Here is a 26965-nt window from a genome sequence, read left to right on the forward strand (position 1 = left end):
AGCATGACAGAGTGATTTCCAGCCTTGTCCTCATCAACACTCACACCTGTGTTAATGATAGAATCACTGACATGATGTCAGCTGGTCCTTTTGTGGCAGGGCTGAAATGCAGTGGAAATGTTTTTGGGATTCACTTCATTTCCATGGCAAATAGGGACTTTTTCATCAACTCATCTGATCACTCTTCATGACATCCTGGAGTATATGCAAATTGCCATCATACAAACGTAGGCAGCAGACTTTGAAAATTAATATTTGTGTCATTCTCAACTTTTGGCCACGACTGTACACACACTGAGTATACAAAACAGAACACCTGTTCTTTCCATGACAGATTTCACCTGGTCAATCTATGATCCCTTACTGATGCCACTTGTTAAATCAACTTCAAATCAGTGTAGATGAAGGGGAGGAGACCGGTTAAAGAAGGATTTTTAAGCCCTGAGACAATTGAGTCATGGATTGTGTATTTGTGCCATTCCGAAGGTGAATGGGCAAGACAACATATTTCGGTTCTTTTTAACGGGGTATGTTATTAGGTGCCAGGCGCACCAGTTTTTGTTAAGGGCTGCAACACTGCTGGGTTTTTCACACTCAACAGTTTCCTGTGTGTATCAAGACAGGTCCTCCACCCAAAGGACATCCAGCCAACTTGAACAAACTGTGGGAAGCATTGGAGTCAACATGGGCCAGCATCCCTGTGAAACGCTTGACACCTTGTAGAGTCATGCCCCGATGAATTGATGCTCTGAGGGCAACTCATTATTAGGAAGGTGTTCTTAATGTTTGGTATACCGCGTGTATACTGTATACAGTGAACTCCAAAAGTATTGGGACAGTGACACATGTTGTTTTGGCTCTGTACTCCCAATACTTAGGATTTGACTATGAAGTTAAAATGCTGACTGTCAGCTTTAATTTGAGGGTATTTTCATATAGACCCCCATTTTAGGGGACAAAAAGTATTGAGACAAATGAACTTGTGTGCATTAAAGTAGTCAAAAGTTCAGCATTTGATCCCATATTCCTAGCATGCAATGATTATGTCAAGCTTGTGACTCTACAAACTTGTTGGATGCATTTGCTGTTTGTTTTGGTTGTGTTTCAGATTATTTTGTGCCCAATAGATATGAATGGTAAATAATGTATTGGGTCATTTTGGAGTCACTTTCACTGTAAGTAAGAATATAATATGCTTCTAAACACTTATTCATGTGGATGCTACAATGATTACAGATAGTCCTGAATGAATCGTAAATAATGATGAGTGAGAAAGTTAGACTCACAAATATCATACCCCAAGACATACTAACCTCTCCCATTATAATAACAGAGTAGATTAGCATTTGGGGGTGTATGATATTTGTGCATCTAACTTTCTCACTCATCATTATTCACAATTCATTCAGATCTATCTAACAATGATAGCAAAAATGGAGGGACTATGTACAAAAAGTGTTGTCATTTCTACACGGTTCATACCCTCAAATTAAAGCTGACAGTCTGCACTTTAAACTCAATCATTGTATCATTTCAAATCCAAAGTGTCAACCCTGTCCACCAGTCTTGGAACACCTGATGGTCAAATCAGGTGCTGGAGTACAGAGCCAAACAACAACAAAAATGGTCACTGCCCCAATACGTTTGGAGCTCACTATATATCAGAATGAATGAACATATGGGGGATTTATTTCTCCAATGTTAGCAAGTAAAAATGACACAACTGTTCATACATCTCCCGCACTGCAACTAAGAGACTGAATAGTGGAGCCATCATGTGGCCATTAACTGAACAACCACAACACAGGTGCCGACAGATTGTATAAACTGGCTCCTTTCCTCAAAGTTTGGGAACGTGGCACAATTGTTTAGTTATCACTGGCACACATTTTATCCATGACCTAGCTAACATACTCATTATAGTCGACCTCTCTTGGGTACTTCAATGCCCGTAGTTGAGCATCCAGCTTCCGAAGACATCCTTTCAAATCACCGGTTGACATCATTGTGGACCTTGAACATGCAAATGGCAGACAGGTAACGTTACCACAACAATTCTCCCATTAACTATTTTGCAACAAATGGATAAAACACCAACTAGTTAACGTTAACTAACATAAACAATATAGCTATGTAACGTTACATGTTGGCTAGCTACCAACACAGCTTTCCAGCAAGTTACTTGCTATGTTATAGGCTAACGTTAGATTTTGTTGAGGTGACACGTTGTAGCAGCTACTGAAACGGACCATAACACAAAATATAATAAATTACCTTATATTTAAGTAGAAGTGCTAGCCAAATTAGCTCGCTAACTAGACATGTATTTAGTTTGTTTTGCCCGGGTAAATAACATAACTGCCGCGATTGGTTGCCATGATAAGTTGAATCAGAAAAACTAGAAGGAAGATTCACAAGAGCACATTCGTAGCTAGATGGCGCTAAAAGTTTTGTTTGTAGACTTCTGGTTTTAATGTCGATGGTAAACTGACGACGACTTATGAAACAAGCAGAACTTACTAAATCCATGTAAAACGTCGTCTTTACTGTCTGTAGTTGAAAGGAAAACCAAATTATTCTGGTTAGCTACCTTTAATGTGTTAGAAGAAACAAAGCAATGCACTGTATATTTTTTGTAAAAAGTCCAATGGATTTCATTAGATTCGTTAGACTGCTCTGTGTAGACCGACATTTTTTACTAGAATAATATTTTTTTAAACAAAACAATTGAAATATTGTATATATCATAGTTAAGTACCATTCACAATCGTTAGATGGATTTACTCAGTTACAGCTACGTCATTTCCACCAATAACAAGTGAAACGTCAAACCAGACAACTGTGCGTGTTAAAAGAGGAGGGCGAAAGGAGGAGTTGAGGAAGCCCTATATTGAGTGTATTGAGTAATGGGGCAGATTAGGCCTGTTGTCACTTTGTGAGCAGTTTTTCTCTACAACAGCGTAGAGAGTGGGTCTTTTTGGCCAGAATTCAACGGAGATGGGAACATCTGGTTACCGGTAGAAGACCCAAAACTATTCCCACCGAAGTTGTTTACGTTCTGGACTGTGTATACGTCGCGGCGGCGGTACAATCTTCCATACAATTCAGGTAGGTGGCGCTGGTTACAATGGTCTGTCATTGACAAGACGAGCCTCCCCAATGGCTGGTTGGCTTGTATAATTATATTGAAGAAAGGCGAGGGCTTTAGGTCAATCTAGCTTGATAGTGAAATTATTATATATCAGCTTCTGAACATAACTTCAATGTTGATGTTGTTTACAGCAAGACACCGAACGTGTTTCCAGCCCACTACTGTTTGACTTTGTATGACAGTTTATCCAATTACTGAATTAGGCAAACGTCAACAGACGATGGGGCACATAACTCTAGTGCTTGACAGAGTGTGGTCCCTCTGTTTAGCAAGAGACAGTTCTTTTTACGTGACTACAGGTATGTATGAATGTCCTTCTCCCTAGCGTAACGTTTGCATTAGTTTATTAAAGATTGTACATTCAGTAGGCAGCTGATCAGAAGGATTTCTCAATCTGTAAGCTGAGTCACTTTATTGACTGTACACAGACCATTGGGTACAACATTCTCTGTACACACATGTACAGGTAGGCTACCACCTGTTTTTCCATCACGAATAAGTCAAAACCCACTGTAGATAGTTGCTCATTTTAAACTCAAATGATATGTTTGCAACCACCAGATTCAGTTAAAACACATTTGAACAAATACACCCTTAGGTCAGTTGACCTAATCCAAACAGGTTAGGCTATGTATCTAGACCTGGTCTAGGCCTACATGTCTAGAAACATCTATGACCTACAGTAACCCTCTCACCATATAACCAGTAGACTCATGTCAACTTTAAAGATGCAACATGCAGAAATAGCTCTGCCTTTTCCTGGTTGCTAAAATTATAATCGTTTGTGACAAAATAATCAGTCAGTGTAGAGAATCATTGTACCATCTAAACTGCTGTGAAATATGTTTTCCATATCCAAAAATAGTGTATTTTCAGCGGTTTGAAGCTTGTGTACAAAAGTAAAAGATGCAAAAAATAAACATAACAGGAATCATGGACGTAGCTTACAAAGAACATAACTACCACTTTTTAGACTTGCTTTCAATGAGACTGACATATCTAGAACACACATTTCTTTGAGTTTGGTCAGCTTGCCCAAAAAGTTACATATTGTAGCTTTAAGACATTCCCCAGTGTTTTTTTTGAGCAGCCTACAGTCTTAATGCTCCAGCAGCAAGCAGGGAATGCTGAATAACAAGTGCAATGGCATTGCAGCAATATAGCAGCGAGCAGCCTAGGAGCATGCCCACATCACATGGGGAAACAGAGAATTGAGAACACGTGAGGAATTCCGAAGAGTGGGTAGGCTAAATAGGCTGGAATTGAGATTCAGCTTTAGTACCAGGGATGGAAGATTCTAGCTTGATCCCAGATGTGTTTGGGCTGTCTTAACAATTGCCAACTCCTGTGGTGAATGTTAAGATGGCACAAACAAATCTGGGACGAGGCTATGATTCAGCTCCGAACCATTCTAAGATGCTATTACAAGAGAGAAGAGAGTGCCTGTAGTGTAAACTGTCTGACATGTTATTTGTCACGTGCCAACTACAACAGGTGTAGACCTTACAGTGAAATGCTTACTCACAAGCTCTTTCCCAACAATGCAAGTTAAATGAGAAAAAAGGGGAAACAAACGTCTGACAAAGAAACAAGAATTAGAAATTAAGTTACAAACACACTCACTTATACTGACTGACAGGGGAGTCGGAGAGAGTTGAATGCATGTCACCTAGCGGGTTAACTGAAGCGACTTCTGGTTTATAATATAATACCACATCAATCTGTGTTGTGGATGGAGTTTGTTTTCATGGAGAATAGCTGGCATGATAGAGGGTAAATGATAGCAGGCTAATTGGTTTAGGCCTTGCCTCAGTTGCACTGTCTCCTGTCTGATGGGGGTAACGGTTTAGATGGCTATAAATGGAAGGGGTAATATAGTCGTTCCTGGCCAAAGGATTATAAGTATAAAGATGGAGATGGCAGGCTTGATGCATATAGCAACTACACTGAACCAAAATAGCAACATGTAAATTTTTGGTCTCATGTTTCATGAGCTGAAATAAAAGATCCAGACATTTTCCATACGCACAAAAAGCTTATTTCTCTTAAATTTTGTACACAAATTTGTTTGCATCCCTGTTAGTGAGCATTTATCCTTTGCCAAGATAATCCATCCACCTGACGGATGTGGCATGTCAAGAAGATGATTAAACAGCATGATCATTACACAGGTGCACCTTGTGCTTGGGACAATAAAAAGCCATTCTAAAATGTGCAGTTTTGTCACAACACAATGAGACAGATGTCTCATGTTTTGAGGGAGCGTGGAATTGGCATGCTGACTGCAGGAATATCCACCAGAGTTGTTGTCAGAGAATTTAATGTTATTTTCTGTACCTCCAACGTTATTTTAGAGAATTTGGCAGTACGTCCATCCGGCCTCACAACCGCAGACCACGTGTAACCACGCCAGCCCAGGACCTCCACATCCAGGCTTCTTCACCTGCGGGATTGAAATTTCGGATTATTTCTGTCTGTAATAAAGCCTTTTTGTGGGGAAAAACATTCTGATTGGCCTGGCCTGGCTCCGCAGTGGGTGGGCCTGTGCCCCCCCCCCCCCCCCCAAGCCCACAGATGGCTGCGCTGCTGCCCAATCATGTGAAATCCATAGATTAGGGCCTAATTTAAATAAATTTGACTCATTTCATTATGAACTGTAACTCAGTAAAATTGTTAATCGTTGCATTTATATTTTTGTTCAGTATATTTTGAAATGGCTTGTTGTGCAAAGTCCCATTAGAATCTGCCTCGAACCCTTAGAGACTGTTCCAGAGTGCACTTTCAGGAAGCAATTGATTTGATTAGGCTAATGTATGTGAGGTGACACATGAAAGCAGAGGCAATCATTGAAATGTTTCTGCGGACAAACAGCTAAGGTCTGAATCCAGATTAAATTGACCCGTCACGGATGTTTCTCTATTTTGTGACAACCGCTGAGCCCTTCAGTGACTCAGCATAGCAGGGTAATTCCAAGATAGATATGCCTACCATCAGCTGTTGCTATGCCAGTGACTAAAATAACCAGGAAGTAATCCAGTTGCCCAAACATTTAAACAAGGTAGCACGATGGCCTCCGTTTTTATATTGGATTGTTAAAATAGGACTTTGGATCAATCAAATGTAATTATAAAGCCCCTTTTACATCAGCAGATGTCACAGAGTGCTATACAGAAACCCTGCCTAAAACCCCAAACAGCAAGCAATGCAGATGTAGAAGCACGGTGCACAGGGAAAAACTCCCGAGAAAGGCAGGAACCTAGGAAGAAATCTAGAGAGGAATCGGGCTCTGGAGGGGTGGCCAGTCCTCTTCTGGCTGTGCCGCGTGGAGATTATAAGAGTACATGGCTATTTAAGGCCAGATTGGATGGCCAGGAAATTCCCAATTTAATGCCTAGTAACTAGACCACTGAGCTACTTCTGTTTGATATTCCTCCTGAGGGAATAGTTTACCTATGTAACGCATGCAGACTGCTGCCTGTGTTGTCTTGCCTATACACCAGATCCTGCAGATGGGTCAAGGGCTGTGGAGGGTGGCCAGGAACCAGCAGCTGCAGCAGGAGTACGGAGAGCACTGGGACGCTGGACCTGGCCTTGACGGAGATCCCCAGGATTTGGGGATGGAGATGGGGGCTAATCCAGGCCAGGCTCCCCCCTCCCCCGGGGTGGGCGACCTGGGTGGAGGTCCCCTGCCACCTCACCCCCACCCGCGGCGCCACCCCCAGCACTGCCAAGGGGCAGACATCTACCAGCTGCTGCGTGCCCGCCGAGGGAAGGAGCAGCAGGGTTTCATAGACCTGGAGATGCTTCCTCCAGAGCTCAGCATCACCATCCTGTCCTACCTGAACGCTACAGACCTCTGTCTGGCATCCTGCGTGTGGCAGGACCTGGGCCACGACGAGTACCTCTGGCAGGGGTGAGTAGTAGACTGACAGGGTCTGTGGAAGGGAGCCAGGGGTGAGTAGTAGACTGGCAGGGTCTGTAGAAGGGAGGCAGGGGTGAGTAGTAGACTGGCAGGGTTTGTGGGAGGGAGGCAGGGGTGAGTAGTAGACTGACAGGGTCTGTAGAAGGGAGGCAGGGGTGAGTAGTAGACTGGCAGGGTTTGTGGGAGGGAGGCAGGGGTGAGTAGTAGACTGACAGGGTCTGTGGAAGGGAGGCAGGGGTGAGTAGTAGACTGGCAGGGTCTGTGGGAGGGAGGCAGGGGTGAGTAGTAGACTGACAGGGTCTGTGGAAGGGAGGCAGGGGTGAGTAGTAGATTGACAGGGTCTGTGGAAGGGAGGCAGGGGTGAGTAGTAGACTGACAGGGTCTGTGGAAGGGAGGCAGTGGTGAGTAGTAGACTGACAGGGTCTGTGGAAGGGAGGCAGGGGTGAGTAGTAGACTGGCAGGGTTTGTGGGAGGGAGGCAGGGGTGAGTAGTAGACTGACAGGGTCTGTGGAAGGGAGGCAGGGGTGAGTAGTAGACTGGCAGGGTCTGTGGAAGGGATCCAGGGGTGAGTAGTAGACTGACAGGGTCTGTGGAAGGGATCCAGGGGTGAGTAGTAGACTGACAGGGTTTGTGGGAGGGAGGCAGGGGTGAGTAGTAGACTGACAGGGTCTGTGGAAGGGAGGCAGGGGTGAGTAGTAGACTGACAGGGTGTGTGGAAGGGAGGCAGGGGTGAGTAGTAGACTGACAGGGTCTGTGGGAGGGAGGCAGGGTTGAGTAGTAGACTGACAGGGTCTGTGGAAGGGAGGCAGTGGTGAGTAGTAGACTGACAGGGTCTGTGGAAGGGAGGCAGGGGTGAGTAGTAGACTGACAGGGTCTGTGGAAGGGATCCAGGGGTGAGTAGTAGACTGGCAGGGTTTGTGGGAGGGAGGCAGGGGTGAGTAGTAGACTGACAGGGTCTGTGGAAGGGAGGCAGGGGTGAGTAGTAGACTGACAGGGTCTGTGGAAGGGAGGCAGGGGTGAGTAGTAGACTGACAGGGTCTGTGGGAGGGAGGCAGGGGTGAGTAGTAGACTGACAGGGTCTGTGGAAGGGTGGCAGGGGTGAGTAGTAGACTGGCAGGGTTTGTGGGAGGGAGGCAGGGGTGAGTAGTAGACTGACAGGGTCTGTGGAAGGGAGGCAGGGGTGAGTAGTAGACTGGCAGGGTCTGTGGAAGGGATCCAGGGGTGAGTAGTAGACTGGCAGGGTTTGTGGGAGGGAGGCAGGGGTGAGTAGTAGACTGACAGGGTCTGTGGAAGGGAGGCAGGGGTGAGTAGTAGACTGACAGGGTCTGTGGAAGGGAGGCAGGGGTGAGTAGTAGACTGACAGGGTCTGTGGGAGGGAGCCAGGGGTGAGTAGTAGACTGACAGGGTCTGTGGGAGGGAGCCAGGGGTGAGTAGTAGACTGACAGGGTCTGTGGGAGGGAGCCAGGGGTGAGTAGTAGACTGACAGGGTCTGTGGAAGGGAGGCAGTGGTGAGTAGTAGACTGACAGGGTCTGTGGAAGGGAGGCAGTGGTGAGTAGTAGACTGACAGGGTCTGTGGAAGGGTGGCAGGGGTGAGTAGTAGACTGGCAGGGTTTGTGGGAGGGAGGCAGGGGTGAGTAGTAGACTGGCAGGGTCTGTGGAAGGGAGCCAGGGGTGAGTAGTAGACTGGCAGGGTCTGTGGGAGGGAGGCAGGGGTGAGTAGTAGACTGACAGGGTTTGTGGGAGGGAGGCAGGGGTGAGTAGTAGACTGGCAGGGTCTGTGGAAGGGAGCCAGGGGTGAGTAGTAGACTGGCAGGGTCTGTGGAAGGGAGCCAGGGGTGAGTAGTAGACTGACAGGGTCTGTGGAAGGGAGGCAGGGGTGAGTAGTAGACTGACAGGGTCTGTGGAAGGGAGGCAGGGGTGAGTAGTAGACTGGCAGGGTCTGTGGAAGGGAGCCAGGGGTGAGTAGTAGACTGGCAGGGTCTGTGGAAGGGAGCCAGGGGTGAGTAGTAGACTGGCAGGGTCTGTGGAAGGGAGGCAGGGGTGAGTAGTAGACTGACAGGGTCTGTGGAAGGGAGGCAGGGGTGAGTAGTAGACTGACAGGGTCTGTGGAAGGGAGGCAGGGGTGAGTAGTAGACTGGCAGGGTCTGTGGGAGGGAGGCAGGGGTGAGTAGTAGACTGGCAGGGTCTGTGGGAGGGAGGCAGGGGTGAGTAGTAGACTGACAGGGTCTGTGGAAGGGAGGCAGGGGTGAGTAGTAGACTGACAGGGTCTGTGGGAGGGAGGCAGGGGTGAGTAGTAGACTGACAGGGTTTGTGGGAGGGAGGCAGGGGTGAGTAGTAGACTGACAGGGTTTGTGGGAGGGAGGCAGGGGTGAGTAGTAGACTGACAGGGTTTGTGGGAGGGAGGCAGGGGTGAGTAGTAGACTGACAGGGTCTGTGTGAGGGAGCCAGGGGTGAGTAGTAGACTGACAGGGTTTGTGGGAGGGAGGCAGGGGTGAGTAGTAGACTGGCAGGGTCTGTGGAAGGGAGGCAGGGGTGAGTAGTAGACTGGCAGGGTCTGTGGAAGGGAGCCAGGGGTGAGTAGTAGACTGACAGGGTCTGTGTAAGGGAGCCAGGGGTGAGTAGTAGACTGACAGGGTTTGTGGGAGGGAGGCAGGGGTGAGTAGTAGACTGACTGACAGGGTCTGTGGGAGGGAGGCAGGGGTGAGTAGTAGACTGGCAGGGTCTGTGGAAGGGAGGCAGGGGTGAGTAGTAGACTGGCAGGGTCTGTGGGAGGGAGGCAGGGGTGAGTAGTAGACTGGCAGGGTCTGTGGGAGGGAGGCAGGGGTGAGTAGTAGACTGGCAGGGTCTGTGGGAGGGAGGCAGGGGTGAGTAGTAGACTGGCAGGGTCTGTGGGAGGGAGGCAGGGGTGAGTAGTAGACTGGCAGGGTCTGTGGGAGGGAGGCAGGGGTGAGTAGTAGACTGACAGGGTTTGTGGGAGGGAGGCAGGGGTGAGTAGTAGACTGACAGGGTCTGTGGGAGGGAGCCAGGGGTGAGTAGTAGACTGACAGGGTCTGTGGGAGGGAGCCAGGGGTGAGTAGTAGACTGGCAGGGTCTGTGGAAGGGAGGCAGGGGTAAGTAGTAGACTGACAGGGTTTGTTGGAGGGAGGCAGGGGTGAGTAGTAGACTGGCAGGGTCTGTGGAAGGGATCCAGGGGTGAGTAGTAGACTGACAGGGTTTGTGGGAGGGAGGCAGGGGTGAGTAGTAGACTGGCAGGGTCTGTGGAAGGGAGCCAGGGGTGAGTAGTAGACTAGCAGGGTCTGTGGAAGGGAGCCAGGGGTGAGTAGTAGACTGACAGGGTCTGTGTAAGGGAGCCAGGGGTGAGTAGTAGACTGACAGGGTTTGTGGGAGGGAGGCAGGGGTGAGTAGTAGACTGACAGGGTCTGTGGGAGGGAGCCAGGGGTGAGTAGTAGACTGACAGGGTTTGTGGGAGGGAGGCAGGGGTGAATAGTAGACTGACAGGGTCTGTGGGAGGGAGGCAGTGGTGAGTAGTAGACTGGCAGGGTCTGTGGGAGGGAGGCAGGGGTGAGTAGTAGACTGACAGGGTTTGTGGGAGGGAGGCAGGGGTGAATAGTAGACTGACAGGGTCTGTGGGAGGGAGGCAGGGGTGAGTAGTAGACTGGCAGGGTCTGTGGGAGGGAGGCAGGGGTGAATAGTAGACTGACAGGGTCTGTGGGAGGGAGGCAGGGGTGAGTACAGTTAGAGGGCGTTCAGATTGAATTATTCAAAACTAATGTCACTAATTGGTATTTTATTTAGTTATTATTATTTTTTATAAATTTTACCCCCTTTTCTCCCCAATTTTCGTCGTATCCAATCGCTAGTAATTACTATCTTGTCTCATCGCTACAACTCCCGTACGGGCTCGGGAGAGACGAAGGTCGAAAGCCATGCGTCCTCCGAAGCACAACCCAACCAAGCCGCACTGCTTCTTAACACAGCGCGCCTCCAACCCGGAAGCCAGCCGCACCAATGTGTCAGAGGAAACACCGTGCACCTGGCCCCCTTGGTTAGCGCGCACTGCGCCCGGCCCGCCACAGGAGTTGCTGGAGCGCGATGAGACAAGGATATCCCTACCGGCCAAACCCTCCCTAACCCGGACGACGCTAGCCCAATTGTGCGTCGCCCCACGGACCTCCCGGTCGCGGCCGGCTGCGACAGAGCCTGGGCGCGAACCCAGAGACTCTGGTGGCGTAGCTAGTACTGTGATGCAGTGCCCTAGACCACTGCCCCACCCGGGAGGCCTCTAATTGGTATTTTGACCAAATATGATCAGCTTAAAAAATGTGAAAAGTTCTGATGTTATTGGTCAAAAGACCAAATATTGGACAAAATATCAGAATTGGCCAATGAGAAGTGTGCTGCAGGAAGTGTGCTGTAGGACAGGACCTGATATACCATTTACAGATTCATCTATGTTTTTAATTGTCCACAAATCATTCAAATGGTGCTTGCCACAAGTATGTATAACATTTACCAGGTTCTGTGTGACAATGTGCTTTTTTAATGGTTCATCGTTGATTGGGTGATCATGTTTCTAATTGCAGTCCTCCCTTTTTCTCTGTCGCTCGCTTGTTCCCTGACTTGCTCGCTCTCTCTCTGTCTCTCTCTGGCTGTGCCCTAGTTTGTGTAAGTCCACATGGGGTCACTGTTCCATCTACAATAGAAGGCTTCCCTATGGCTTCTCATATAGAAGACTCTACATGATGCTAGATGAAGGCAGTCTGACGTTCAACGCTAACCATCAGGAGGTAAGTCACCTCTTTTTCACCTTTATCCCCAATGCCTCGTTCTCCTTTTTAAAGCACCACTTCCCCACTGAAACACTCCGGTTTCCCGGACGTCGATAAAGCCGGCTTAATCTGTTTCCGGGTAATTGTTCCTTATATATAAGATTTGGCTAGATGTTTATGGGCCAATTAGCTTTTTTTCACTATATTATTGATTCTGCATAGATCAGCCTTCCTCACTATTTGAAAACCACAAAAAACAATATGATTTAGAAATAGTAAGTACACATTGAACCCACCACACTTCAGCCCACCTTGAAGACAAATGACTACCAGCTAAATGACTTGTTTACTGCTGATGCATACATTCTGAAAGACATCAGCCTTGGAGGTCACTGCAGGTCAAAGCCTGGTTCCCTAGAATCTGTGGAACATTCTAATGGCGTTATTTGGTCTGCCTGTATCGCTAAGTGGATTCGGCTCACTATGGCCAGCCACTTAAAGGGCATGTGATAGCTGTGTGATGGACTGAAATGGTGCTGGGTCTCTTCTCTCTACTCTCCCCATCTAATCCCTCTTTCTCTGTGTGTGTTTCATATTGACTCTCTCTCTTTCCCCCCCCCCCAATAGGGTATCAGTTACTTCATGTCCAAAGGCATACTGGTGGACCACCCCAAGGAGCTGGCCAAGTTCATCTTCTGCACTCGCACGCTCAACTGGAAGATGCTGAGGGTATACCTAGATGAGAGGTGGGTTTTCTTCATCGAATTCTCACGGGGCTTTTTTCAAATTCTTATTGGCTTGTCTCTAATTGCAGGAGAGATGTGTTGGACGAGCTGGTCACGCTGCACAACTTCAGTAACCAGTTCCTGCCTAACGCACTGAGGGACTTCTTCAGACACATCCACGCCCCAGAGGAGAGGGGCGAATATCTGGAGACGCTTATCACCAAGTTCTCCCACCGCTTCTGCGCCTGCAACCCCGCCCTGGTTCGGGACGTGGGTCTCAGCCCAGGTCAGTGCACTGCAGGGAGTTGTAGTTCTAATCCGCAGGGTGTTGAGGGAAGTCGGATGAGTGGAGGGGTTTGTAGTTCTGGTGCACGTTCTGTTAATTCAGCCTATGTGAGCAGAGGGAGTTGTAGTTCTACAGGATGTTTAGTTTAGTTTGGGGTGTTGCGTTAGAGGCAAGATGTGTGTGGGTACTGCAATGTTTTTGTCTCTTTTTTTTGCCGATGATCTAGCCGTCTGCTCGCGCTACAGAGTGCTATATCGGTCTGCTAATACAGGACTAGTAAAGGCCCAGTGCACTACTTCTGTAAGAGAAATGTATGGGCCTCCTGAGAGGGGCAGTGGTCTAAGGCACTGCATCGCAGTGCTAGAGATGTCACTATAGACCCGGGTTCAATCCCGGGCTGTATCACAACCGGCTGTGATCGGGAGTCCCGTAAGGCACACAATTGTCCCAGTGTCGTCCGGGTTAGGGAGGGTTTGGCCGGGGGGGGGGGTCTTTAATTGGCTCATCGCACTCTAGAGACTCCTTGTGGTGGGCCAGGCACATGCAGGCTGACCCAGGTCGTCAGTTGAACGGTGTTTCCTCTGACACATTGGTACAGCTGGCTTCCAGGTTAAGGGGGCATGTGTTAAGAAGTGCGGTTAGGTGGGTCATGTTTCGGAGGACGCATGACTCGACCTCCGCCTCCCCGAGCCCGTTGGGGAGCTGCAGCGACGAGACAAGATTGTAATTGGGGAGAAAAAGGGTGTAAATATATCAAGTCGGGTCCATAAATATTTGGCCATTGACCATATTATTATTTTAGCTGTCTACCACAGCATATTGGAGTTAAAATTTAAAGAATGAATATAAGATTAATTTGAGGGCATTTACATCTAAATCAGGTGAACGGTGTAGGAATTACAGCACTTTTTATATGTGGTCCCCCCCCATTTTTAAGGGACCAAAAGTAATTGGACAATTGGCTGCTCAGCTGTTCCATGGCCGGGTGTGTGTTATTCCCTCATTAGTTAATTTACAGGTAAACAGATAAAAGGTATAGAGTTGAGTTCAAGTGTGGCATTTGCATTTGGAATCTGTTGCTGTTAACCCTCAATATGAAATCCAAAGAGCTGTCACTGCCAGTGAAGGAATACATCATTATGCTGAAATATCAAAACAAACCCATCAGAGAGAAACATTAGGTGTGGCCAAATCAACTATTTGGTACATTCTTAAAAAGAGAACACACTGGTGAGCTCAGGAACACCAAAAGACCCACTGAAAACAACTGTGGTGGATGACAGAAGTCTTTCCCTGGTGAAGAAAAACCCTTTTACAACAGTTGGCCAGATCAAGAACACCTTCCAGGAGGTAAGCGTATCTGTGTCAAAGTCAACAATCAAGAGAAGGCTTCATCAGAGTAAATACAGAGGGTTTACCACAAGATGTAAACCATTGGTAAGCCTCAAACAGGAAGACCATATTAGAGTTTACCAAAAAAACATCTTAAAACGCCTGTACATTTCTGGAACAACATCCTATGGACAGATGAGACAAAGATCAACTTGTACCAGAATGATTAGAAGCGTATGGAGAAGGGAAGGACCTGTTCATGATCCGAAGTATACCACCTCATCTGTGAAGTATGGTGGCGGTCGTGTTATGGCGTGGGCATGTATGGCTGCTTCCCTTGTATTTATTGATGTGACTGCTGACAAAAGCAACAGGATGAATTCTGAAGTGTTTAGGGCTATATTATCTGTTCAGATTCAGCCAAATGCTTCAAAACTCATTGGACGGTGCTTCACAGTGGAGAGTGACATTGACCCGAAGCATATTGCGAAAGCAACCCAATACTTTTTTTTTTAAGGCAAAGAAGTGGAATATTCTGCAATGACCAAGTCAATCACCTGACCTGAATCCAATTTGAGCCGCAAGAACGCCCCAAGAACAAGCAGGAACTGAAGACTGCTGCAGTAAAGGCAGAGCATCACCAGGGAAGAAACCCAGCATCTGGTGATGTCTATGGGTTCCAGACTTCAGGCAGTCATTGACTGCAAAGGATTTGCAACCAAGTATTAACTAATTTAATTTGATTGTTAGTTTGTCCAATTATGTATAAAATGGTTGTAATTCCTAAATGGTTCATACAATAATTTTTACAAAACCGTTAAATTTAAAGATACATCTACACTTAAAGTACATCTTGATTGTGTGTCTTTATTTTTACTATTTTCCACATTTAGAATAATAGTGAAGACATCAAAACTATGAAATAGCATGTGGAATCATGTAGTAACCAAAAAAAGTGTTAAACAGATCAAAATATATTTGAGATTCTTCAAAGTAGCCACCATTTGCCTTGATGACAGCTTTGCACACGCTTGGCATTCTCTCAACCAGCTTCATGAGGTAGTCACCTGGAATGCATTTCAATGAACAGGTGTGCCTTGTTAATTTGTGGCATTTCTTTCCTTCTTAATGCGTTTGAGCCAATCGGTTGTGTTGTGACAAGGTAGGGGTGGTGTACAGAAGAAGGCCCTATTTGGTAAAATACCAAGTCCATATTATGACAAGAATTATAAGACCTGAAGGTCAGTCAATCCGGAAAATGTTAAGAACTTTTAAAGTTTCTTCAAGTGCAGTTTCAAAAACCAACAAGCGCAATGATGAAACTGGCTTTCATGAGGACTGACACAGGAAAGGAAGACCCAGAATTACCTCTGCTGCAGAGGATAAGTTCATTAGAGTTACAAGCCTCAGAAATTGTAGCCCAAATAAATGCTTCAGAGTTCAAGTAACAGACACATCTCAACATCAACTGTTCAGAGGAGACTGCGTCAATTAAGGCTTCATGGTCGAATCGCTGCAAAGAAACCACTACTAAAAGGACACCAATAAGAAGATAAGCCTTGCTTGGGCCAAGAAACACGAGCAATGGACATTTTGAGTCCAAATGTTAGATTTTTGGTTCCAACCGCCGTGTCTTTGTGAGACGCAGAGTAGGTGAACGGATGATCTCTGCATGTGTGGTTCCCACCGTGAAGCATGGAGGAGGAGGTGTGATGGTGTGGGCGTGCTTTGCTGGTGACACTGCTGATTTTTATTGAGAATTCAAGGCACACTTAGCCAGCATGGCTACCACAGCATTCTGCAGCAATACGCCATCCCATCTGGTTTGTGCTTAGTGGGACTGTCATTTGTTTTCAACAGGACAATGACCCAACACACACCTCCAGGCTGTGTAAGGGCTATTTGACCAAGAAGGAGAGTGATGGCGTGCTGCATCAGATGACCTGGCCTCCACAATCACCCGACCTCAACCCAAGTGAGATGGTTTGGGATGAGTTGGACCGCAGAGTGAAGGAAAAGCAGCCAACAAGTGCTCAGCATACGTGGGAACTCCTTCAAGACTGTTGGAAAAGCATTCCAGGTTACCTCAAGAAGCTGTTTGAGAATGCAAAGTTGTCATCAAGGCAAAGGGTGGCTACTTTGAAGAATCTAAAATATATTTGGATTTTTTTGGTTACTACACGATTCCATGTGTGTTATTTCATAGTTTTGATGTCTTCACTATCATTCTACAATGTAAAACAAAGAAAAACCCTTGAATGAGAAGGTGTGTCAACTTTTTACTGATACTATATATTAATTCAGATTTTTCAGGGGTTACTTCAGCACCCGATAATTTCCGCGGCTATGGTAAGTGGATGTTGTAGTACTGGCAACAGATGGATTCAACCAGTCTAGACGTAGGTCTGCTTTAGAGGACCGAGCCCTAGAAGACCCAAGTACTGTAAAAGGCCCTTTACTCCACTAAGAGCTAAAAGGAATAGGTGATGTCACTGTAAACACCTGACATCATGCGTCTGTCTGGTCTTGTCGACAGCACCTGCAACCACCTGCCAGTTTCTGCCAAAGTCGAACAACTCCTAAATAGGGGTACACGCTCAACAAATCCCACAGGCTTTAGGACTTCTCTCCTCTGTTGATCTCCCCACAATGCCTCTGTAATTTACAAAGGGCTCTGATGTTTCACTTGACCCAAGTTGTCCTGTCCTTGTTGCATGAATCAAATGTGTGAGAAATCTTCGTACTAACACTGTCATTGGTCCCTAAAGCCACAATAATCCCACAGGCTTAAAGTGTTAGGAGAGTGAGGGCAGCGCTCCAGCCAATCACAGGACGGCGTTGTAATAACATCTGGCGCGGTTCTCGGCCGTTCTGGAGGAGAATTCGGCTGATTTATTATAAACTTACTGCCGATAGAATTGGCAGAGCAGTAAAGGAGGAGCGGAGATGTACGCTCTCACACTTTCTCTCGCTCTCTCCCACTCTAAAGAGACCCCCTGTTCAACCCCTCTTAGTCTGCCCAGAACCAGGGCTAATACCCACACTGTAAGGTCTGAGAATATCAGTAGATATGTCTCTTTCCTTCCCTGGTATGTGTCCTGTCTTAAAGGAATATTATTCACACTTCAGAATGTGTTTTTTTTTTCTTAAAGTTTTTTTGTAGACGTGTCATTATGAAGCTATTTTTCTTTATCTGCCTTTCTCTTCTACCGATGCTCTTTTCTGGTCTTCCCTTCACTGTCTCCCTGTCGTTTATTCTTACTCTCACCCACCCTCTCAGCCAAGTGATGACCACACAATGACTAGAGAAAGTATTGCTGGACTGAGAAAGACTACCTAAAACATTGGGGCTGGCTAATATATTGAATACATGTATATTACTAAGCAAGATAAAATATGTATTTTGTTGGTGTGTGTGCCCCATCGCCATTATTGATCTTAAGTTTAAAATAGTTTTTTAGGTAAACACCATCACTTTTATATAAATCATTTAGCAGACGCTATTATCCAGGGTGACGAAGTGCCTTACTCAAGGACACATCGGCGGATTCTTCACCTTGTCGGCCCAGGATTCGAACCAGCGACCTTTGGGTTACTGGCCTGACGCTCTTAACCGCTAGGCTAGCTGCCACCCCACAGCTCCATATAAGACTATCTTCATTGGATGCTTGGTGCTGGGACTTGTTTGACCTCTCTCACATTCTGTCCATCTCTCCTCTCCAGATGCGGTGTATGTGCTCTGCTATTCGCTCATCCTGCTGTCGATTGACTTGACCAGCCCGCACGTCAAGAACAAGATGTCCAAACGCGAATTCATCCGCAACACGCGCCACGCTGCCCAGAACATCAGCGAGGACTTTGTCGGCCATCTTTACGATAACATCTATCTCATCGGCCACGTGGCGGCCTAACTGGGAAGTGACGAGGAGTGGAAGTCGGTGATACACGAACCAGTGATTGCACTGATGCAGGATACTACTTTGGACAATAGTTGTTGCTGGTAATCCTCAATATAGGGTCCTGTACTGCTAGCAATGCTTGTTTCCATACTGGGTGGGAGGCGATCTGTTCTCTGGCTGTAGAGCCGATGGAGACCAAGTAGCGTAGAGATTTGGCCCGCCCACATGAAGTGACATCTTAAGGTGCGAGGCCTCAGACAGGCTAGACGTATATTCAGCACACAAGTAGCATACGACAATATAACCAGCTACTTCCAGCTTAACCACGCAGAAGTGTAGATCCAGTATGTTAAGGAAGTCAAGAAGAAGTTAAACATTTGCTATGAACAAGGACTGAATATTATTACAGCAACAATTAGCAGTTGTGGTTCACATTATACTGTTTTTGTTTTGTGACTTGCTCTATGAGTTTTGAGTTTAATATTCTGGTTTTCTTTTTTAAATTAATGTTGTTTTTGTTGGAATGTTTTTTACGATTAGAGGAACTTAAAAGAATGACTAATGGGCTGGTAGAAACTCCACTGCATTTTTGTCTTTGAGCTGGATGGAATTAAAATGCATTTCCAAGAGGCACAACAATAATTAATCCAACCACATTTACAACATGGAATCCTTTTATTTTTATCAGAGAACTTCAAAGGACTATTTGCGTCCATTCCAAAGTATTTTATGAGTTGTAAAGCAATCGCCATGGGTCATACTCTGAATTGATGTGTGTGTGGATGACTCGAATGTCCGTGGGAATCTCGGAGCATCCAATTTTGAGTTTGTAATGTGAACTCTCATCTGAATGCATCTCAGCTGGGTCCTATTAATTAGTGTGCAAAATTGAAAACGTTTTAAGCCTACGGAAGACAAAAATGTTTCTTATTGGACAAGTCCCAATTAGTTTCTCAATGTTGCAATCCATTTTCTTCTATTTGGCGCCTAATGAACACAACACTGGTAATACAGCTCTTGATTGTTGATGGAAAAATAGGTGTCAAAGTTGAGGACAATTGTTCAGTGAGTTTTTACCTGGGCCCAAGCTGGGATAGGTAATGTTGGTAAATGAAGGTATATGTTAGTGTATCTATGTTACTTTATCCTTTTGTGTTGACAAGTATTCTACCCCTTCAAAACAGGCTGGATCCCAAATGACATCCTATTCCCTATGTGTTGCACTACAGTTGAACAGGGCCCATAGGGCTCGGGTCATAAGCAGTGCACTATGTAGGGAATAGGGTGGCATTTGGGACACGTTCCGGCACTGACCCTAGCACCGATGCCTGCGTTTATATATTTTTTCCACTCATTGGTCTTGACCAATCATTTCAAGTCCAGATCTGATTGGTCAAAAGACCAATTAGTGAAGGAAAAAAAGATCAGAATTGGCTGCCTGTGTAAACAGCCGAAGTGACACCACAGATATGAACGTTAATCTTTCCCACCATCCTTTGCGGACTACATTTATCTTGTGATTTGTTTTATGAGTGTGACTCTGGACTGATACCTCTATCATGTTTAAATCTTCCTGTCAATCTCTATTCTATGACTGCAACGTCACTCTTTCTCTCCCCAGTGACTCTTAAGGGCTTGATTCTATTTGCTACAAATGTCCAGAAATATGTCATCTAGATCAGACATACCTCTCTGACATGTAGAATAAGGAATCATGTCCGCTCTATTTGTGACATTTCTATATGCAGTGTTCAGTAGATTGCACGTGACCCAGGACTACAAGATTGTTTCTTTTAATGATTACTAACTAGTGAGCACTTTAACCAGGGGGTGTTTTCTCTCCACACTGTCTTCTGATTCATATATATCACACTATTTAGTTCTCACATATCTGAAGGACTGTTTGTTTTCTATCTGTTGTCTTAGCCATGCAGTCTTTATTATTAGTTATAGTGCCAATAAACAAAATGTTGAAAATGACAACCACACTGACATGTGAAACTGAGCAGAATAACTACTGTGGTAAATGTTTGCATACAATTGATTTAAAACCCAGATTTTATTTTATTTGCACATGTATATATTTAAGTATAGAGATTTATATAAGAAACATTTTATTTTGATGTATTTTAACAAAGATTTTTTTCCCCCTCACAAATAGACCTGTTTTTGCACTGACGTTTTGTATGAGCACTGGACTGCATGCAGAGAACTGAGTCTTTGCACAGTTAATGTTCTCCACTACCATGATCAATTTAAGTGATTTGAGATTATTATTCTAATATTTATGAAATGTTAATTACACTTAGTTTAACAGCAGCAAATGACGATACAGACTTTTTTTTTAAATTTCTTCAATTCCATGTACATTTTAGTTTCCGGTGTGGATTTATGGATTGAGATTTTTATAGACAATTCCCGTTTCAACAGCCTAACAAAACCATTTACATCTGAGATAGGTTGCTGAATGACAACACTGGAAATAAAACATGTCTAGATTGTATAAAAAATAAAACTCTGAGAAAATATTCCCCTTGTGTTGAGCTGTGACTATTTCTACAGTGATCATAATGTTTTTATACTCAAGATCGTGACCATTACTGATTCACCCTTCGACTATGTACGCTATATTTACGAATTAGGTCACCTATATACACTTCTCAAAACTACCAAACCCCATTTCAAAGCCCCGATCCATAGTGTATATATTAACCATAGAGTTCCTCTGAGCCTGTCACTGTATAGATAGACAGGAGTAAATCGACTCCAGACACAACATGACCCTCGACCTCTAGCAGAGTGTGCTTTATGTGCTGTAAATGGAAAGCGAGAGCATCACAGGGGCCGTCAGCGGAGAGATACAGGGCCCTTGGAGCTGCATGGGAGAGGGGTCAATCTGAAGGTTTAGAGAGTGGTGATGCAATGCGTACCCTGATCCTGTTTAGCTCTCCATAGTGCAGGCAGACACACGGGACCATGTCAAGGAGGGAGAATATATAACTTCACTTTATTTGTCTTCCTCAAACACTCATTTCAGGGCCTACAAAAAAACATAGCAATGCCAAATACTAGGCTAAATTGGATGGAGAACTGAAATGGTTCATGATTGAATGGTTGGTAACCTACTTTGGATGATACGATCCATTGGCTTAATGATTCATTTACTACCAGCTTTTTCAGTCAAACACATGTTAGTAACTAATTAAGATATGATTGATAACCTACCTATCATTGTTGCAACAACCATGGGGTTATTCTACATTGAGGACCTATATCTACAACTGTGCCAAAAGGAGCTCCAAGCGCCTTCCATTCCTCTTATTATATAAAAGCAATACTATTTAAGAAAATCCTACATGCAAGTTACATTAATTCATAGGAATCGTTGTGTTTAATTGACTGACATAAATTACTTTCTGTTAAGGCAGATTCTTAACATGAGTAAAGCGATTACGCACGAGTTGACCCTGTAAATCAGTCGATGAGGATTTGTGCCAAACAATCTACTTATGCGCATAGGGAGGAAGGATGGAACATAAGATATAAAGATTACAGTTAGTTCACCACACTGACCATAAAATTGTACATGCATCATTAATATAGTTACATTTGGGGGGCGTATTATTCTTTATGCACTTTGTAGTAATTTGTAGCATTAAATGGAAATTGTGATTGTTTATTATTCAGCTTTTTTTTTATTACACAAAATGTATTAGCTTAGCTCATACATGTTCATTTATTGGGTCATACCGTTCATTTAATTTAGTCTAGGTGCAACTGAAATGTATGATGAAATTAGATTTTTTTTCCCTACCTTCCAATGAATAGGCTATATTTGATTCTGCTCTGTTCCCATAGACTAATCAGGGTTTCCGACAGTTGATTTTCGGGGTGGCTGACACCGAGGTTGCCTTTCATTTGGAATGATTGATGAAGTCCTTACGGTTCTCCATATTCTGCAGTTTGTCAACACAACTACCTGCTGAGGGAGCGGGACGCCACGGTGTCGCTGCTGAGGGAGCGGGACGCCACGCTGTCGCTGCTGAGGGAGCGGGACGCAACGCTGTCGCTGCTAAGGGAGCGGGACGCAACGCTGTCGCTGCTGAGGGAGCGGGACGCAACGCTGTCGCTGCTGAGGCGCGCGGTCTCTGGATGAAAGCAGGGGAAATGTGGGTAGGCTTCGAACACAAACTATCCTATATTATAAAACTATACGCTGTAATCTTACTAATAATAACAATAATAATAACAACAATAATAATTGTAATATAACATTTACCAACATTCATATTGTATATTATTGAGGAACAGTAGGCCTATTCTAAAATTAACCCTCAAAATAGGCCATATACAAAATACAGTTTGAGAGTTCAAGATAAACTCTACCTAAGTTTACGAATTTTGTAGCAAACGGTTAATATCTTTCTGGATAGGTTACGGCGAATGTTGAGTTCAATTTACCAGACTTTTGGTCACGCAAATCAAAAACGGATGCTAATCTGAAAGAAGCCAGGCCTATACTGCACAGGTATAATAAAAGTAATACAAATATCATTGTCATTATTATAGTCAAATAGCCCCCCCCCCCCCCCCCCCCCCCCCCGAAAAATGAAAAAAACGAAAAGAAGAAGAATATGGATGAATAAGAATATTTCGATTCTGGAAATAGGCTTATCTACTATTTCGTCTAGTTGACGCCAGCATGATAGGCCTACTTTCACTGGTCTCGTACACTTTGGCGAACTGACTATCAAACTCTAAACGTGATCATGCTGGACTAATTATGTTCGTCCGAAACACAGCAACCGGCATTTTTGCAATACTATCCATGACATCACAGTTTGAAAAGAGGAAGAGGGGGGAAATGGCACCGCATGCATCTCCTTTCATTATTTTGGAATGGAACCACCAATAATGTTTTCTGCCCAAGGTTTTAAATGTGCTTTGGCATCTTTATTGGTGTTACTCTCACGCAAGGCTTCCTCGGGTCCAAATGTCAAGCAGATGCCAAAGTTGGGGATGTTCTTAACAATCTGAAACCGCACCTCCCAATTCAAAGCCCAAACCCAACGCTCTTGGAAATTGGAAATTCGGTTCCCATAGCCTTTATTCTTTTTTTGGTGTAATTTTACAATTTATGGTTTCTGATTATTGGGTTTTAATGATTTTCTGCTCTTTTTTAAGTCCTAAAATAGATCTCGGCCAATGTGACATCGAAATACTGTGATGTCAACAGACAGTAGGTATAGAAAGGCAGGGGTTTTGAGTGTTGGTTTTGTTTACCGATTTGATCCATGAGTATAGGCCAATATTGTCTGCAGTTTGTTTCAAAAGCATGCCAATCTGAGCATGCCAATCTGATTGCAAACGTGCACTGATTACGTTTCGAAAGTTTTGGTTGGATCCACTAGACCCCATAACACCCCTGCGGCACAAAGGGATGTGTCAATACGGTTTTACAAGCGTATTAATAAAACTGAAAATGATGGTGAACATAATTTCAAGAAAACACGTTCACTAGGGGTAGTCCTTTGAAAGAAATGAATTACCCATCGGCAGTCCCGCAATGATGGTGCTTGTAGCTGCACTCTCTGTCTTCGGGTCTTCATTTGTGGTCTTGAGACTCTATTTCCTATCGAAAAAGCATCGAATTGCGATTCTTTTAGGGAGTTACATGGCCTAATAATTATATAATTATTTCCAATAGCATCGTTATAAGATGTATCTAATAAGTTCTCAATACTTAAACAAAGTATATTGGTTGTAGGGAATAAAGCAATTTACGTGATATATAACGAGATGTCCTTATGATAATTCTTTCAACATGATTTTCTATGATGAAAATATTTCAGACATACATTCTATTATCCTTATGAAATACGTCAGTTCACGTAAATTAATTAAAAGCAGAAACATTTTCACAACAATATTTCCCCTAACACTTATCAAGTAGCCTTATTGGCCATATCATAAATAATCATGATACGATATTATACTGATATGATTACCTGATATAATTGCTTGTTAATCCGCTGAAATATCACATTTGATTTGATCAAGAAACTGTACAAGAGATAACGGACTTTAGTTTTGTCAGAGGTTTAAAAGAACTGTAATCTCCAGATGGCCTTCTAATTGAAAATGGGCTGCCTTATTTTGTACTTAAGGTAACAAATGAAAGACGCAAGAGGACTTGATTTTTATGGCCGTTATGTCATGCATGGGGAAGTCCTTTCAAGGAAGATGGAGGAGTATTGTAGTCCACTGAATATTTATTTATATAAATGAATGAATCCTACATTTGCTATAGGGTTACATGGATACATATTGTTGTTGGGTGGGGAAAATGAAAACAATATCGTACCCTTTTTCTGACCTGACAGAGCAGCAGCAAGTTGGTCGCAATTGATACTACGGTCACAGTCCATCCTAAAAACAAAATGGTATAAAAAGTTAGCAAAAATGGGAAATCTTCTAATGATAATGTAAATGTATGTTCTCATAATGAATTACAGTATGTCCAGGTATAGCCGCTGTATACTATACTGGCCATGAAGCCAAGCCAGTGAAGCAACTAATTGTATAGTATAAGTCCAGTATATACCATATATACCATAGCTCCATCTGCAAACAGGGTCATTCTCTCCATATAAAGGTAAAATAAAAATAAAAAATATCCCCATACACACACACACACTCTGCCTCCTATCCTGCAGCCTAAAGCGCCCCTTATTTTCTGGAGTGGACAGAGAGTCTTCTGGACATCCAACAGCTCTGGACAGCTGTTGTCCAGCTGTGGGGAGCGTTCAGTGACCAAGTCTCTATACCTATCATAGACATCCCATCACAGACACGGCCCATAGGCTGATTCTCTATACCTGTCCTGTCATGGCTGTGCTCTGATGAAGGGGAGTTAGGGAACAGTTGTCTTCTGTTTCGTACAGGGAAGAAGGAAGGACACTTCATATCCTATTGGACAGGGTACTTTTCAAAACCTCCGTCTGGCGCTCAACGGTACGGTATAATATTTCATATTTGATTTATTTCGAATTCAGATTGGGAAGGAATATGGCTGCGAATATCACATGACAATCATTTTCAGCACCAGGACAGTGCTGACATAGCCATGTACATAACCTAGTTGACTGTTGCAGTCCGTTCTCTCGCCTTATGGTTCTCGTTTCTGAGTCGAATACTCAAAAGGTGAGTTCCTGATTCTAAGGCGAGTCCTGAAAAAGCCGTTAGGTGACGTAAGGGGCGGGGATATGTTTTATGGGATGTTTCTTTCATAAGACCATATCTCTCTGACAACTTACATTACTGCCTCCCCTCCCCCAAACGACATAAAGATATACTAGGGAGAGCCGCCCTGCCTGGACGTGACAGGCTAGGGTGTCTGACACTTGTCAGATTACAAGGAGGGGAGATCAGTGATCACTCTATAGGCTGTTGAGCTGTTGGATGGAACTACTGCTTTAACCTATCTGTTTATACATCCCCATCATATCGCAATCGCGGCGCTGCTACTGTTACTAGATTGGCACTGAGAGATGGAGAATAGAATAGAATTGGATAGAATGGGATAGAAAATAATACACCAAAATATTCACTCATTTGTCCAACATAGCCCACACATTATAACACGCTGGAGTACATTTCCAACATTTGGAAATTAACTCAGCTGTAAATTTGGCAATAAGCTTTTATAGGAGGCAGTTCCTTTCCGGATGGCGAGGGACAATTTATTCAAAGGCTCTCTTCTGACATACTGCGGTACAACACCAGGCCATTCAGCATTTACATTTACATTTAAGTCATTTAGCAGACGCTCTTATCCAGAGCGACTTACAAATTGGAAAGTTCATACATATTCATCCTGGTCCCCCCGTGGGAATTGAACCCACAACCCTGGCGTTGCAAGCGCCATGCTCTACCAACTGAGCCACACGGGACCAGCAGCACTGTGACAGTGTTATAAGATCCTGAGTGCATCTCAGGAAGTGTGGCCCGGGCGTTACTGGCTACGTTATTGAACATTAAAAGCCCACTAGGCGTAGGAGCGTAATCTATATAATAACCCATAAAGGTTTCATTTACAGAAAGCCCCCTTGTTTCTCACCTCAGTGTCTATGTCTTAAAACGTATCCTATTCCCTACATACATACAGGACCCATAGGGCTCTGTATAAAAGTAGCAAACTATGTAGGGAATACGTTGACATTTGGGACGCAAACCAGTGAATTCCATAAGAGTTACATTGTATCAAGCGTCAAATCTAAACAGGATCTGCTGGGCTGGTTTCCAGCTAGGGGTTCCTAAAAGATCCGACAGGAAATGTGATGGAAACCACTGAAACACAATCTTCGGGTTAAAGCTGTTTTCTGGCCTTACGAGGGTCTAGTTTCTGTACTGAATGAAGGGGCAATAGGTTGGTTGGGGGGAAAGGGGGGATATGACTTTCAGTGAATTGTCCAGAGTATGCAGCATAAAGACAGAGTACCCTGGCATATTAAAGAAAGGGTGGGAAAGCTACCATAAGGTGTGTACATCACATACACAGATGGGGTGGCACAGACAAACACAGACTAACAGAGTGGTCAACCACATGTTGTGAGAGTTGTTACGAACGGCGTTAGTTATAGTAGGGTGGGTGCCAATGTCCCCACTCTCCACAAGAGCTCATTAACTCCAATGCCCCCTGCTTCAAAGCACCAGGAGGGAGACCCAGAGATCCAACGAGACCTCGGTTGGGAGCAGCCCTCTGTGGGTATGGAGGGCACCAGAGCCAGGGTGCCAGACCTCAGCCTCTCTAAGGGCCCAGTTCTTCCAGGTTCCTTTGGCCCTCTGGCTAAAATAATATCCAGTGGCTCCAGTCACTGA

At 44.6% G+C, this 26965-nt stretch overlaps 2 protein-coding genes across 5 annotated transcripts in view; one reads left to right on the forward strand and one right to left on the reverse strand.

Annotated features, from left to right (window-relative positions):
- LOC129841092 (centrosomal protein of 44 kDa-like) overlaps nt 1-26965 on the reverse strand; it is a 166829-nt gene that overhangs the window by 9862 nt on the left and 130002 nt on the right. For 2 of the 4 annotated variants that reach the window (XR_008757274.1, XM_055909189.1), the window contains exons 1-2: nt 2275-2403; nt 1915-2013 (exon numbers count right to left, since the gene is read on the reverse strand). Coding sequence is in view for 1 of the 4 variants with exons in the window: in XM_055909189.1 (XP_055765164.1) it covers nt 1915-2006 (92 nt within the window). In the remaining 3 variants the exon portion in view is untranslated. Of the gene's footprint in view, nt 1-1914; nt 2014-2274; nt 2404-26965 lie in introns of those variants that run through there. The other 2 variants (XR_008757276.1, XR_008757275.1) reach the window with 2 other exon arrangements.
- Nucleotides 2812-20613, forward strand: LOC129841094 (F-box only protein 8-like). The gene is made up of 6 exons (XM_055909190.1): nt 2812-3108; nt 6652-7064; nt 11735-11861; nt 12471-12589; nt 12658-12854; nt 17910-20613. The coding sequence occupies exons 2-6, from the start codon at nt 6661-6663 to the stop codon at nt 18095-18097; spliced, it is 1035 nt and encodes a 344-aa protein (XP_055765165.1). The 5' UTR covers nt 2812-3108; nt 6652-6660; the 3' UTR covers nt 18098-20613.

This window comes from Salvelinus fontinalis, chromosome 42, assembly GCF_029448725.1.
Source record: "Salvelinus fontinalis isolate EN_2023a chromosome 42, ASM2944872v1, whole genome shotgun sequence".
Lineage (NCBI taxonomy): Eukaryota > Metazoa > Chordata > Actinopteri > Salmoniformes > Salmonidae > Salvelinus > Salvelinus fontinalis.

Coding starts and splice junctions, on each gene's coding strand:
- LOC129841094 (XM_055909190.1), top strand. CDS start 6,661: ATGGGTCAAGGGCTGTGGAGGGTGGCCAGGAACCAGCAGCTGCAGCAG. Junction 7,065..11,734: donor GACGAGTACCTCTGGCAGGG/GTGAGTAGTAGA, acceptor GCTGTGCCCTAG/TTTGTGTAAGTCCACATGGG. Junction 12,590..12,657: donor AGGGTATACCTAGATGAGAG/GTGGGTTTTCTT, acceptor CTCTAATTGCAG/GAGAGATGTGTTGGACGAGC.